Consider the following 14,222-nt stretch of genomic DNA (forward strand, 5'->3'; position numbering starts at 1 on the left):
GTCAGCTGCTACATAGATGACAAATATTGCTCTGTTTGGGATAGGTTTTATACTGTAAAATACTGAGCATTCAGGAGCTGACAGTCTGCATGTGTGATTAAAAGCTGAGCTGTATGAAGGACAAGGTACTGATGGACAGATTGATGTGGGTAAAACAGCAGCTCTGCTAATCCTTCACTGCCACCCCTCTGGAAGAATGACCTGAGAGAGCAGGGAAAATGCTCTGCTTGCTGCATGGCTGCTGAGAATGCCAGGCACACCTGGGCTCTTCAGAGCCACTTCTTGGGAGACTTTTTAAGCCTCGCGCAGTTGTGTGTGTTCCAGCCTGGCTCAGCTTTCCAGCCAGATGATAAGTCTGTGGGGAGACAATGCTGGCATTTGCTTCTCTTAAAGACTCTTTAATGTGCTCCTGCTCTGTCTCAGCCCAACTCCTGTGCCTGACATCTCAGTTTTCTTTCCCGAGCATTTTGCGGTCGGTCTCAGCATCATATTCTTCAGTTGATGGCATGAAAGAAAAAAGGGAATCATCAAGACATTCCATCTCATTTGTGGGTGATTTGTATAGCAGATAGCATTTGGGGCTTTTTGTTTGCCTTTCAAAACACTGTTGCTGGTTTTTCTGTGTTGCAGATTCTTCATACTGACACATATCCTGACAGGAAATTTAATAAATGTGCTCTTTCTTCTGAGGTGCTTTATTTTTGTACAAATACGATATGCTGAGGGTAATTCAGGAATCAATTCCTGAGTGTAAACCAGCCATCAAATCTTGTCCTAATTAATAGAATCATAAAATCTCAGAATGATTTGGTTGGAAGGGACCTTAAAGCCCATCCAGTGCCACCTCCTGCCATGGGCAGCAACACCTTCCACTATCCCAGGATTGTGTCATTTCTTAGGAGGTTTTTATCTATCTATTAAAACAGCTTTCCTGTAGAGATGGAGAAAATTAGGGAATAATAGAAGGAGATTAAATGGGGAGAAGTCTGCTGTATTTTAATCAATTGACCTGATTTATTAAAAATTCCACGTATCTTACCAGGAATTGCATTTAATGCCCATATTGGCAAAAGTTTTAGTGGTGCCAACCTTCAAAGTTGGATGCGATGATGAATGGAGAGCTGCAGAGAGCTCTGTTTGGAATGTTAACAAACCTCTTGGAGTTACCTGCCTTTGTATCAGATCAATGTTTAATGAGTCACAGAACCATTTAGCATGGGTACTTTTCTGTAACAGCAACTCATTCCCTGCTTCAGGAGGTGTGAGTTGTGTGACAGATGTGTAAATGCAGAGTGACTTCAGAAATAAATGGGGTTGGTTGCAGGAAATACAGTGCAAGACTGAAGTTCCTGGTACTAGCTGTTGTGTTTCACAAATAGCAGGTAAGGTAACAGGCTGAAATGATGGCATTTTCTTGGGGATGATGTCTTGTGTATTTTTGTATCACTCGGTCCATCTTCCTCTTTAGATGATGGTGGAAGAGGTGATTTTTAATCTCAAAAGTCAGTGTAGTCAATGTGTGTTTATTGATAGTAGATGGCAAATGATCAGATGGATGATTGATTTGGTAATGAACTTTAAAATGAGTGTGAGCGAGTTTTGTAGTGCTCTTGGTGAATTTTGAGAGGAGTGGGGATGCCTGTTCTGAAAATCCCCCTTTTTACTGCCCCAAGAAAGGTTTAAATCCTAGGAAGCAAAATACATAACAACTACCCTGCTAACTGGAACGCTTTCATTTGTATTTATTTAACTCATTCATGGTTTTGTCACTTACGAGACATGTCTTTCAAAATACATGTGTAAGTCCCAATTTCAGCTTCAGAGCTGACAGCTTTCTTATAAATACAACTTCGAGGGAACACGTGAATCTCCTCAGTACCAATACATTTCCATGCAGCCCACATGGTTCCCAGGTGTCCTTGGCAAATCTCGGAGAGCAGACAAGACTGAAACCTTATAAATCTTTCCATCTGAAGGTACATTTGTGTGTCATGTCATCACAATAAACTCGATGAAAGAACAATTGCAAATCAAGTCCCCATGTCTATTTTCCTCTTGCAGTGGAGGCTGTTGCCTCACAAACAGACCCGTGTGGAGCAGGGCTGTGTCCTTGGGCTGGATGCAGGGATTGTGTGCTGCTTTTGCTGTGCCCCTGAGTTGAGTGGCATCAAAGGGAGTTCAGGGCTCCTTAAAAATTCTTTTAATTCCCACTATTAGCAGGAATTGTGTCGTCACGCGCTGTGTTTTGGCGTGGTGGAAGGGTGGGTGAGAGGGGGAAGAAGAGCCGTAGAGAAGACAGCTTATGTTTAGACAAAAATATCATGTTAATCAGCACAGATGGGATGAGAAATACAGAAAAAGTACATGATAGTTTAATAGGTTTTTGGCAAAATGTGTTGGCTTTTTTTTTTCTCCTTCGACTGTACCTGTCTGTGGCTCCAGCTCTGCTGTAACAAAGACCTGAATGATTGTTTTATTTTACATGTTTGAAGCCAACCATAATGAGCTCAGTTTTTATCCCTCTACATACTGGTACCAAAGTCTCCCAAATACAATGCTTAATTTTCCTTCAGTTCTTTGTGTTTGGATGGCAAGCTGGGGAACATATTTTTGCACAGTATGAAGCATCTTGGCAGACTTCTCAGGCCAAGTATCTTGGATCTGTCAAAAGTGCTAATAGGCTTTGTTGAGCTTCTTTAAGTTTCTAAATCATATTTGCTTTTTGCTTTTCTGCACTTTTTTATTTAAGGATGATTAAGATTGCACTTGAATTCATGACTAATCTAATTTTGCTCTCACATGTGCTTTTTGTATAAGGCTGTCTTTATCCTATAGCAACCCTTTCATGTCTGTAAGAAGCTATTCGGAAGCAAATTCCCTAATTCAGCATTTTTGGGTATTACCTTTTCCTCCACCTCTCCCCTTTAATTTCTATGTTTTAAGAAGTGAAGTGGTCAGAGAAAGAATTCCCTTCCATCTTCCTCAGCCTCCTCAGTGAAGGGCTTCTGTCTCCCACCCAGGATGTCCGAGTGCCTGCAGTGAGGGGTTCAGTTCAGACAATGGGGTTTGTGTGTGTGAAATGCCCAGATGTGTTCCCAACAGTCAGAATTGTTTTAGCACAGGCTGAACTCACAACTGAATTTGCTGTATTAGACTTGGCCTCTGAGAGCTGCTTTTAGTTTTGGGATGTGGGTTTTTGGTACTTAATCAGGCAGCTTTGAAGTCTCCATAAAAGTGACAGAACATTTTTTTTTTCTCACAGAAGTATCTTCTATTCAAAAATCTGTGTGTGAAACATCATCACTTTTATTACTCCAAGACCCAGCTCCCCAAAACTTTGGGGAGAGATACTGTGATTGGAAAGGCCTCTGCCATAAGATGAAATCCTGCTTTCTTTTGTTAAGCCACGTACTGGCTGTAGCACAATAGAAGCATGAAATCTCTTTGGGTTTGGGGGATTTTTTGTTTAGTCTTTTGTTTGTTTTTTTTTTGTTAAGGACACTTGGTTTTGTAATACCATGAGTCAAAAATTATTTTTTCTCTCTCCCCAGAGAAATCTGACAGAGTATTTTGTAGCAGTTGATGTCAACAACATGCTGCATCTCTACGCCAGTATGCTGTACGAGCGCCGCATCCTCATTTGCTGTAGTAAGCTGAGCACTGTAAGTAAAATGCACAAGAATTTATTTTATTCACAGTGTTTAATTTTTTTTTTTTTTAATTACAGTCATATGTAGGAACTTAACTGATTATCTCCAGGTCTATCTTTCAACCTCACTTATGCAGCCCCAGCTCAGTTCTGTGCCTTATGTGAGGATTTTGTGGAACTTCTGTTGGCCCCCAACATTCAAAAGAATTTTTTGGACGCGGGGATTTTTGTGGCTGTTTGGTACACAAATGTTCAAAGACTCATGCCATAGTGAAGTCCTTTATTCAGAATTTACTTGACAGGAAAAAAAAAAGATAAATGTCATTGTCAAATGGATGTTCCAGTGACCTCTTCTGGATGGACCAGAGGAGTGGGCTAAAGTACATTGACAATGCACAGTTTTGTAGTTGTGTTTGATAAGGTTTAGTCTTAATGCTCCTTAGGCTCCATCAAGTGTCTGAGAGATGAAAGCTGCTGAATATTCTCGAGTACTCTCTTCTAAAAATGGCTGGAGATCAAAACAAACACAGGGCTTGATTCAGTTCAAAGTTTTGTGTTATGCATTTCAAGGTTTAGCAGTCAATAAGATTGTGATTTTCTTTATGAAAGCAAATGCTCTATGGTCATCATGTTTGCTCTGTAAATGGCTATTGATTGCTTTCCTTTGTGAGTGCTGAAGATGATTTAACTAATTTTGGTTTCTAGTGCTGTGGGCTGAGCACTCGAGCAGTCCTGGCTGAAGTACAGCTGCCATTTCCATTTCCTGGGGCTCTAACTGGTGTCTGGCTGTATGACCAGACCTGCTTGGTGCTTGGGATTCAAACTGCTCCATGGCACTGTGAGTGCTCTGCAAGGCTGCAGTGATGTCCACAAACCCTCATAAGGATGGTCTGTCAGCACAGGGCAGAGAAATGAGAGGAGTAAGACCTCAGACTTAATCCCAGTATAACTATTACAATATAAATTTGAAAGGTAAGCAAAAGGAGAATTATAATAGCCTCTGGCACCTAATAACAATTATTAATAATGTTTACAATCAATCCCACATATAACTGAAAGTATTTAAGTATTATAAAGTTTAATACCATAGAAAACTCGTAAAATCTTAACTTCTTTATCTGCCACATGTGTCCTCACTACTAAAATAAGGAAAATTCCATCCAGGTCTGGTAATGGAATGAAATGAAGGAGAGGTGTTTATTTCAGCAACCTACAGAATGAAAAGAACAGTAAATGATCAGAGAGGAGGGAAAAAGAGAAGGGCTGCCCAAAGCATTTCAGAGGTTGTGTGGTTGGTTGGTTTAATCTCTCCCTTTGTGACAGAGCCTGGAAAGAGGAATTACTTACCTGTCACTGTGCTTTCCTTAATGAGCAAGTTCACTAGTGGGGCTGGGTTTTTTTTCCTCTCTTTCTGCTATTTCTCTTCCTTTTGCCTCTGTCCAAGATAAAAGCACGTCTGGTTCTTGGGAGGGAGGGGTATTCATACTGTGTGTTCTTAGCTTACAAGTTTCTCTATAAACTGCTGGCAGATTGGAGTGACAGTGTAAGGCAGGTTTGAGGAGCTGGGCCAGAGCCAGCGGTTGCCGCTCGCCGTTCCAGCCCAGGAACATTCTCTGCTCTCAGCCTGTGCTTGGCAGTGCCAAGACCTTGTCCCTGGAAAGGAACCAAACCCCCATTCCCTGAGTGCAGCCAGCCTGGGGGGCTGCTCAGGGACTGCTGCCTTTGTTTGAAGCTTTTAGCTTTTTAACACCGAAGTGGAAGGGACCTGTTTGCAGTTCATTTCTGTTAGCGTTGGGAGACACACTTCACACTTAGGGCTTGAATTTAATACCAGGTAAGAGAGAGAAAATGAAATCACCCTGGGTAGAAAGTCTTTTATGGTGGAATGAATTCTGTGCTATAATACATGGTCTCAAATTCAAATTTTGATTTTAAATATCCTTATATGCTTAAGTTCAATAAGTTTTAGGGGTAATTGAATGAAGCTATGTTTGTTAGTTATTTTATAAACCATGTGGACTGAACCCATGGAGAAATTATAGCTGTTTGCTTGGATTTTGTTCTTCTTCTCTACAAATGGAAATGCAGATAATTTCTCAAAATGTTAAAACATTTCTCAAAATGTTATTCCTGTTAAATTTTTTTACGTATTCTGTGATCTAACTCCTCAAGAAAAGCCAAAGATATGAACCAAAATGATAAATCCCCTGTGCCTGGCAGAAGCTCACCTGCTGGTGGGAGCATGCTGCTGCAGAAATGAAACCAGAGCCCTCCTTGAATCCAGAATTCTCTTTTCCTTCAGACCTTGCAGCCCAAGGCACCCCAAGGTGTTTCCTGGCTGGGGGCGGGACAGCAGCACCTGGCTCTCTTTATAAGATGTCTTACATGAAGCTCTGAAATGACTTAAACTTGGGGATTTCAGGGCTGTTTCTGTCTGGCTCCATCATACTGAGGTGGATTTCTTTGCTTGATTTTTCTGTGATTTTTGGAGTTTTAGCACAAAGCAAAGAATCCCATTGTGGCACAGATGCTGCTTTGATCCTGGAGCAGAGCTTCCCATGCCACTTCTGCCACGGCACGGGGAGCTCTGACACAACCCCTTACTCCCTGGCTGGGGTCTGATGGGCCTCGGGGCTCTGAGGGTGAGGAATTAGAACAACCTATGAACAGTTTGATACCCACCTGTGCTAGAATTAATGTCATGATTTGTCTTTGCTTAGTTTGATCTCAGACACCTTCAGGTCATGCAGAGACCTCAGTCCCTTAGCTTGTCTCCTCAGGACTTATAAGCAGCATTCTCCCTCCTTCCCCCTGGCCAGAAGGCATTAAATGCTCAGTTTCCTCCTGCCTGCTGAGAACTGGCAAGATTTGTTGAGAGTTGTGTTCAAACCATCTCTCACAAGTGAAGTGCTTGTGCTGGGTGTCCCTGGAGATTAAAGGACACCAAACCTGAATGCAGGCAGGGTGGATGTGACTCTTCCCTGTCACCTCTGAGTCTGCCTTGGATGTGTCTCTGTGTGAGTGCTTGTATTTATCTATTTTATTTCCCCAAGCGTGTGTGCTCATATCCTTTTCTTACAGCATTTTGCCTATAGCTTTTGCTGAGATTGGCTTATTGAGCATTACCACCTGCTCAATATTAATATACTTGGTGAATGTGACAAATATCCTGCTTATCTTCTTTTCCAAATTCATAATTATTGTTTGAAGTAGGATTGAGAGCAGTAATTTCCTCTGTGAGGATTCTCCCCATGGCTTCACTGGCCTTTGCTGTTTCAGTACCTGTCACACTAAAACTCTTCTGCATGAGTTTTTAACAATATAACTGAGAAATCAATGGATCAGATGATTAGGTGAAGGGAAATTAGATAAAATTCCCTTTAAAAGCATCAAGATTTAATCACTGAGTTTAGCGTACTGTGTTTTTAAGAAATGCATGCCACGTTTTTTTCAGTTGGTATTATAATTTCAGAACAGTTTTATGATATTTTATGGATGGTAATTTCCAGGTTTGGGAGATTTGCCATTACTATTTCTTAGTTCCCTTTGTGTTTTTGTTTCCATGTTTCTGTTGCTTTATACAACTCTGGGTGTTTTTTGCAAGTTAGGTTTGTTGAGTGAATCACGTTCTCAGCTGTTCACAAAGTCAGGCAGCCACTCCTGCTCCCCCTGAGACCCTTGTTTTTGCTTGTAAGCATTAATAGGAAAGCAGAATTGATTCTTTACTTTCTTGCCTTCAAGTTTACCATTTGAAGCTTGGGGTTTGTCTCATTTATGCTGCGGTTTCTCTGTGTTTTTCAGTTAACTGCCTGCATCCATGGGTCTGCAGCCATGCTCTACCCGATGTTCTGGCAGCACGTTTACATTCCTGTCCTGCCCCCACATCTCCTGGACTACTGCTGGTAAGGCCATCTCTGTGTGTGCATTACCTGTGAGTGTTCTGGAGCTGGGGACCTGTCCCTCACACCCACAGCACCGGGCACGTGTCTTAGAGTGAGTCTGAAGCCCTCTCCTGCTGCAGCTGCTCCTGGGGATCCAGCTGGATAACCAGCAGTGAGTGAGGGCCTGGAAATGAATTGTGCATCTTTAAAGGAAGTTTGCTCCCGTGCAGCTGATTTAAATGTTGTGTGTGCCTGTGTCGGGGAAGGGGGAGCAGAATCCAAAGAGTTATCTCCTGTGGAAATGAGCCTTCCGTGGCTCCCTGCGCAGGGAAGGCAGGTCCCAATCATTTGCAGTGCCAGCAGGTGCCTTTCCCTGGATAATGGGCTTCTCACGTGTAATTAACACTTGGAGAGGCTGCCCCAGCTCCCCTCAGGTACCTGCTGCTCCAAGGAGATCAGTTATTCATGGACTTCCTGACAAATGCAGGGACAGGGCCTGCCCAGAGGGAGGCAGAGAGAAAGGCAAGAGTCACTGAGCATCACTGAGGGGATTCTTCAGTGGCCAGCAGCCAGCCATGGCAGGAGGGAGCCAGGCTGTGTGCAGAGTCATTTCAAAATGTACAGCTGTTAGGCAGCTCACAAATGCAACACCTGATTTCCTTACCCAGCCAGAACTTTAATATGAGAGGTAGCTACACACTCTATCATTGTTTAAGTCAATTTAGCAACAATTTATGTGCCATAAAATATTTCCCAAAATAGAGTCTGCCGTCTATTTTGTAACCATATGAACTTGGAGATGTCATTTTTGCCTGGGAGGACTCAGCAATCAGCTCCCTGCTCCCTGCTTTAAGGCAGTATTTTTGCTTCCTGGTGTCTGTCTCTAAAGGGAAATTACCTGAGATTATTTAAAATAGAAGAGTTCCATTTAATTTTAATTATTACCTGGTTATTTCTTTTGCAAATATGACATAAGAATTTTAGAGAGCTGAAATGGGGACAAAACTTGAAGCAATGAGAATTCTTCAGTTCTCATGAATACAGAGTATCTTGTTCATTCAGTTGACTGTGCTCATTTACTGATGTGTTGTGATGTTTTGAATCTTCTCCTGCTCTTTTGAAACTCACAGAAGGATGGATAGACTGTGTCACTCGAGATCTTTGCAAGTTTTTAAAAAAAATATTCCACCTGTGATTATTTGCCTTTTGCTTTCCGTTTCATTCTTGAAAGGGTTTTCTTAAACTTAGTATTTTTGTTCCCCTGCATTCCTCACTGCTGTACCTTCTCTCAGAGCTGAAAATGCCGAAATGTGTCTCCCAAATGTTTATTCACAATGCACTTGCCCTGTAGTGGGGATGCTGATTCAGTGCTGCTGGTGGATCCTCCTTCAGTCATCTCATCCTGTCATGTAGATCATTGAGGACAAAGGGGCAGGAGGGGAAGCAAGGAGAAGAGAGGTATCTTTTATTTTTATTTTTTAATTAGGCTCCACTCTTTAATGTATTTTCAGCCCAGGGAAACATTTTGGGTGCAGGAGACTAAAATACTGTGGTTAGATTCCATACCTAAATGCAGAATTGCTTGTTCCTTTGAACACAGAGAAGCACAGCTGCACTGCTGGAGGCTGGTTTGGGGTTGTTTGGTTGGGTTTTGTTTGTTTAGAGCACATGCCAGCAGGTGCCAGAAGTCCTGGTTAGTGAGGTGCTGCCACCAAGCACTGATAGTCAGGCACACACAAATATTTGAATTTGGCCAGATTTGTCCATCTATTTTATTGGAAATTTAAACATTTGGTGATGTGAAGGAAGCAGTGTATTAATTTTCCTCACTACTTTTCCCACTTAGTTTTCTGTGCCATAAAACCACTCTCACTGTCTCTGTTTGCGCCCTTCTTGCTCTCAGTGTCTGTGTTTAAAATGAGCCCTTAGAAAAGCCCAGCTTTGCTGAGCTGGGACACAGCTGAGTGTGTGCTGAGCCCCAGAGCTTTGTCACCAGAAGAAACAGTACATTTTTTAGGGTGATTAAAACAGTCTTTTCTATCAGACAGACAGCTTAGCAGCCAACATGAATAAATTCTGAGAGCACCCTGGTACAGCTGCTGAACAAACACTTCTCTTGGGGCAGTTTGCCCTTTCTCCAGGAGATTTTTCAACCCCCTTTCTCCTATTTTCTAAATCTGCTTATAGTCAATGTGCTCCTTGAGTAGATGGAGGCAGAGCTGGAGTCCTCCTGCTGCTGGGAAACAAAGATTCCTGCCCAGGGAGCTCTTGGTGGGCATTGCCATTGAGCCTGGCACACCTGGGCACTCACTAAAGCCTCTTGTAGCTGCTCTCCTGCTCTCGGAGCTGTGCCTTCTCTGCATTGGTCCAATTTATGCAGTCAGGTTTCTAATTTGCATCAATTACCCCAATAAATTTTGGGTGGAATTCTGTTGCATTTCAATTAGGAGTCTGAAGAGAGATCAGGCATCTGCCCTGGAGAGGGAAGTACCAGTGGTGGGAGACAGCCACTCATTCAGTCAATGTTTGTAGAGAAAGACATGAATGTGCTAAATGTGCTCTCATCCATTTTCCTGGAACAATGAATCAAAATGGTGAAATTCCCATGTAGCTGTAAATAGGAGCTTTTTGGAGATCCTTGGGCTTTTGCATTACTTTCCTGGTGAACTGCAGTATTTTTTAAGGCTGGGCTTTTTTCACTTAAGAAGAAATGTCCCTCTATTTCACCTGCTTCTCTTCCAATTAGTAGTTGCCCACCTCTTGGGAGCATAATTAAGAGGTCTCTAGTTTGCCTAAGAAAACGAATTAAAGAAATTGTAAAAATGCAACTGTAATAAATGGGTAATATATAGCCATTATGTCCCCAAAATCCATATTCATGCTTATGCCTCGCTACTTTAATGATTTGATATTTACCTATATAACTCATTTGATTATAAATAAGGCTGATTGCCTTGGGAGCCAGCATAGCACAAGAGGAGTAATGACCCCTCTCTTTGTTCCAAAAGGCTCACGCAGGCACTTTGTTTGAGCAGTAAATACATGTGGTAGAAACTGATACTTCTTAATTTTGCACTTAATGGCTATTGGCTGCCAGCAAACAACTTTGAGTAATTAGTAGTTGCGGCTGTAAGAAGCCCCAGGACTGATGAAGTGTCAAGCAGTGGGGAAGGCCTGCTCTGAAGGGCAGTCTTTAATCTGCCAGGGCTCCCAGAAGGATTAAAGGTTGTGCCGAGTGTTTCTGCCCTTTATGCAAGGGATGTGTCTTGCTGAACTTCACTTGGAAGTCTTGCAAGTACAAACCTACCCTGATAAAATATTAAAAACTGCTGGAGTGTTCCACGTCTCGGGACCTGAATTGCAGTGAGGAAGGACTGTTTCAGTGTGCCCTGGGTGGGGAAGGGGGGACACACCACATTCCCCTGCACAGGATGCTGAAAGTCTACTTAAATAATGGCCAGTGATTAACTCATGGTCAAAAGAAATGGTGATAAAAGCAATTTATGAAGCCTGACATGAACTTTGGGCATTTACTTCTAGGTGTGTTTCCTATTCAGTCATATTGATGAGTGATGATGGAAGAATAGAATCTCTCTGGTAGATTTTATTGGAAATATTTATGCTCTTGTCGTGGTTTTAATTCTTTACCAGAATTACATTTTATTGAGGTTATTTATGCTGACCCTGTAATTATTTTATGTGCTGTATTGTGCTACAATGTTTGTCACTTCAGAATTGAAAAGATGAGCCTTTGCATCCAAAGCTGATCCATGTATCTTGGGCCGTATCTTTTCTTCCTACGTTTGGAGATGTTAATAAATGGCTGGTTTTCAGGAATACTGCACTCTTCCTGCTTCCTTTCATTACATTAGCCAAGGTTCCACAAGATGAGACATTTGCAGGCTTAAGGCTTCCTGCGGAGGTTCCGACTTTGTACGGTGGGGATTGAAGCTGTGGCGTTGCTGGAAGTCCTTAATTGGAACCACATTGGTGGCGGTGGCACCGGAGGGGCCGGAGCAGCGCAGCCCGGCTCGGGGGCCGCCGTGCAGCCACGGCCGAGGCACCGCTTCATTCCCTCCGTATGAAATTCCAGGCTGCTCTCTTGCTCCTGGAGCTGCAGAGATGGCATTTATCACAAATCAGACGTGTCCATGACAAAGCAGCGCTCAGCTGAGCAGCCCTCGTGTGTCGTGGGCGAGGGTCCTGGGCAGCAGTCACACCCGCCCGGGGGCTTGGGTGGGTGCTCCGGTTGCCACCTGTGGGATTCCCAGGAAACAGAAGTTTTGGGATAATTCTGTGCTGTGGCAGCCCCTCTGGGCTCTGTCCCAAGGGGTTGTGGGGGTGCACTTATTGCAGTGACGTGGGACAAAGTGCTGGAGTGTTCTGCCAGTGGACTGGGAAGGAGTTGTGGAAGTTGTGTTCCTTTTTCAGAAAGGGAAAAAAATGGTTTCACATAGAATATCTACTGCAGGGGCTCCACCTCGGTAGAGCATCCTACAGACTGGCAAATTGAGGGGGTGTATTAGTAAGCAACATAAATATTAATATGCTTATCAGTAAATATATTTCTAAGGTATTTCTCAGAAAAAGGAGAAGCAGGGATTTTTGCTGGCCTGGTGTCTCAGGAGCTTTTTCAGCACTGTACTGCTCTTACTGAGCAGTAGGCACCAGCTTAGAGCAGCAATATGGGAGATATTTTAATCCAAGGCAGTACAGTGACATTTCTCTCATTTTTTCAACTGAAATTGAAAATGAGCTCTTTGAGCTTCTGTATCCAAAGCGAGCTGAGGCTCTATTTTAGAAGTTGTGTCTGTCTGTGTGCGCTGCGTTTCGCAGGCAGGATGTGCCATATTTGCAATTAGCAGCTCTGGCAGCCTCGCTGATGGCTCTGATTGTGAGGGGGAGGCTGCAGCTCGGTATTGGAAATCCTGGACAGCGAGAGGCAGCTCCCATCCGGGGCTCTGCTGGGGGCAGGTCCTTCTGGGGCTTTGCTCATGCCAGGAAGGGACATGGAGAAGATCAGCCTCCCCTTAAACACTGACGTTCTGTGGGCTAACAAAGGTGCCACGCCTCTGTCCGGGGCTAAAACCTGGCCCAAGAGCCTCTGGGGTATTGCAGTTTGTGTGCTGAGGGGAATATTGGTATCAGTGGATGTCCCAGGAACTCTGGAGCTTATCGGGATCTTCAAAAGTATTTTTTATGTTTTCTTTTACAAATGAAAATATGTCAAGATTAACAAAAAAATGTTTGGACTCATTCAAAGAATTCAAAACTTGTAGGTGGTGATACAGCAACTGGGTGATACATTAAATTATGACTTGACACTATGAGAGGGTGCAGTTTTTGAAAGAACACTATTGGAAGAGTCTGGGTATGTTTTTAAAATTGCAATAACACATTTTGTTTGGCATTCTAACAAAAGACCCCAGTGTTAGGGATATGTTTAATAGCTGTCCTTAGGTACCTGCCTAAAATTAGTCACTTAAAAATTTTGATGTCAAGAAAAAGTGAAGTCTTATAGGAGTAAGAGGTTATGGCATACTAAAGAAGGTCTTTCAAATATGGACTAAGACTTTGTTCACACGTGATTTGTTTGTATATATGTATCTGTTATTTTTAAAGCAAAATCTCATCCAGTATCCCAGTGTTCTCCTGCAGCTAATTTTATAAGTCATGTGTGTTAATTCAGTGTTATGAGGATGTAAAGCCGTGTTTCTTTTCCTCTCCACAGTGCCCCCATGCCCTACCTCATTGGAATACACCTAAGTTTGATGGAGGTAAGTCTTTCTCACCATTTCTGAAACTATATACAGTGCTATGATTTAGAGCCAGATTCTGTAAGTAATTACACATTCATTCATATGCTTAAAAATGAAATAATCCTGTTAATTTGGGAGTGCTGGGGGTGAGTGAGTGGCTCGAGTGAGGCATACATGATAATGTTGAATCTTCAGGAGCCTTATTTGCTCCCCTGAGCTCCTTGGGCAGACTTCCTGTTCACAGCTCGGCAGTGACAAACTCACGTCGTGCTCCCCTCCCCACCCTGGGGCTTCATTTAATCAGTTCAGTGCCTTGCTTGGACTCAGGCACAAAGGCAGAGTCGATATTAAACCACAATGTTGACAGTTACAGTTCTCTTTTAGGCTTTTGCAGACAGATTGTAATTTTTTTAATGTTCAAAAGATCTGAAAAGAAGGAACTTGCAGTTAATGTTAACACAAAGCTGGCAGAGCACCAGCCCTCACAGAAAGCTTCTCCTATAAACAATTCCCAGTAATTCATGTGACTTTTTTTAAAAAACTCTAAAAGTGGAAATAGCACATTTGCTTTTGCTTCCAGCACTGGTGAAACAGTGGATGACTTTCCTCAAAAGTGTATGGGGGACAACAAAAGATACTGACTTAAGGTGCCTCTGAAATCCTCATCCTTCCTGATTGTGCCCCTTCCCAAGGAGTGCTCCAGGTGGGAAGAGGCATTCCTGCCCTGGGAGCCCCTCCTTGGGGCAGGGCTGGAGAGCTGGGTCTGCACATGCACCTGGACATTAATGGACCTGTGTCCCTGCTTTAGATCCTGTGGTTGGAAGTGGGGCCTTCGTGTTCAGGGTACAGAACTGTTTAGACAGCCAGGGTTTGCATCACATAGAGGAATTGTTCTTGTATTGTCCATAAAAATGTTTAATTTCTGGAAATATT

At 42.9% G+C, this 14,222-nt stretch overlaps 1 protein-coding gene across 5 annotated transcripts in view; it reads left to right on the forward strand.

Moving 5' to 3' along the window:
- The window catches only part of DENND1A (DENN domain containing 1A), a 153,587-nt gene that overhangs the window by 68,253 nt on the left and 71,112 nt on the right, over window positions 1-14,222 (forward strand). For all 5 annotated transcript variants that reach the window (XM_005529246.3, XM_088065948.1, XM_014257980.2 and 2 more), the window contains exons 9-11: window positions 3,552-3,662; window positions 7,451-7,551; window positions 13,262-13,307. In XM_005529246.3, coding sequence (XP_005529303.2) covers window positions 3,552-3,662; window positions 7,451-7,551; window positions 13,262-13,307 — 258 coding nt within the window. The remainder of the gene's footprint in view (window positions 1-3,551; window positions 3,663-7,450; window positions 7,552-13,261; window positions 13,308-14,222) is intronic.

The sequence above is a fragment of the Pseudopodoces humilis genome, chromosome 22 (genome assembly GCF_049639895.1).
Source record: "Pseudopodoces humilis isolate 2021_Gansu_Grassland_sample_001 chromosome 22, ASM4963989v1, whole genome shotgun sequence".
Lineage (NCBI taxonomy): Eukaryota > Metazoa > Chordata > Aves > Passeriformes > Paridae > Pseudopodoces > Pseudopodoces humilis.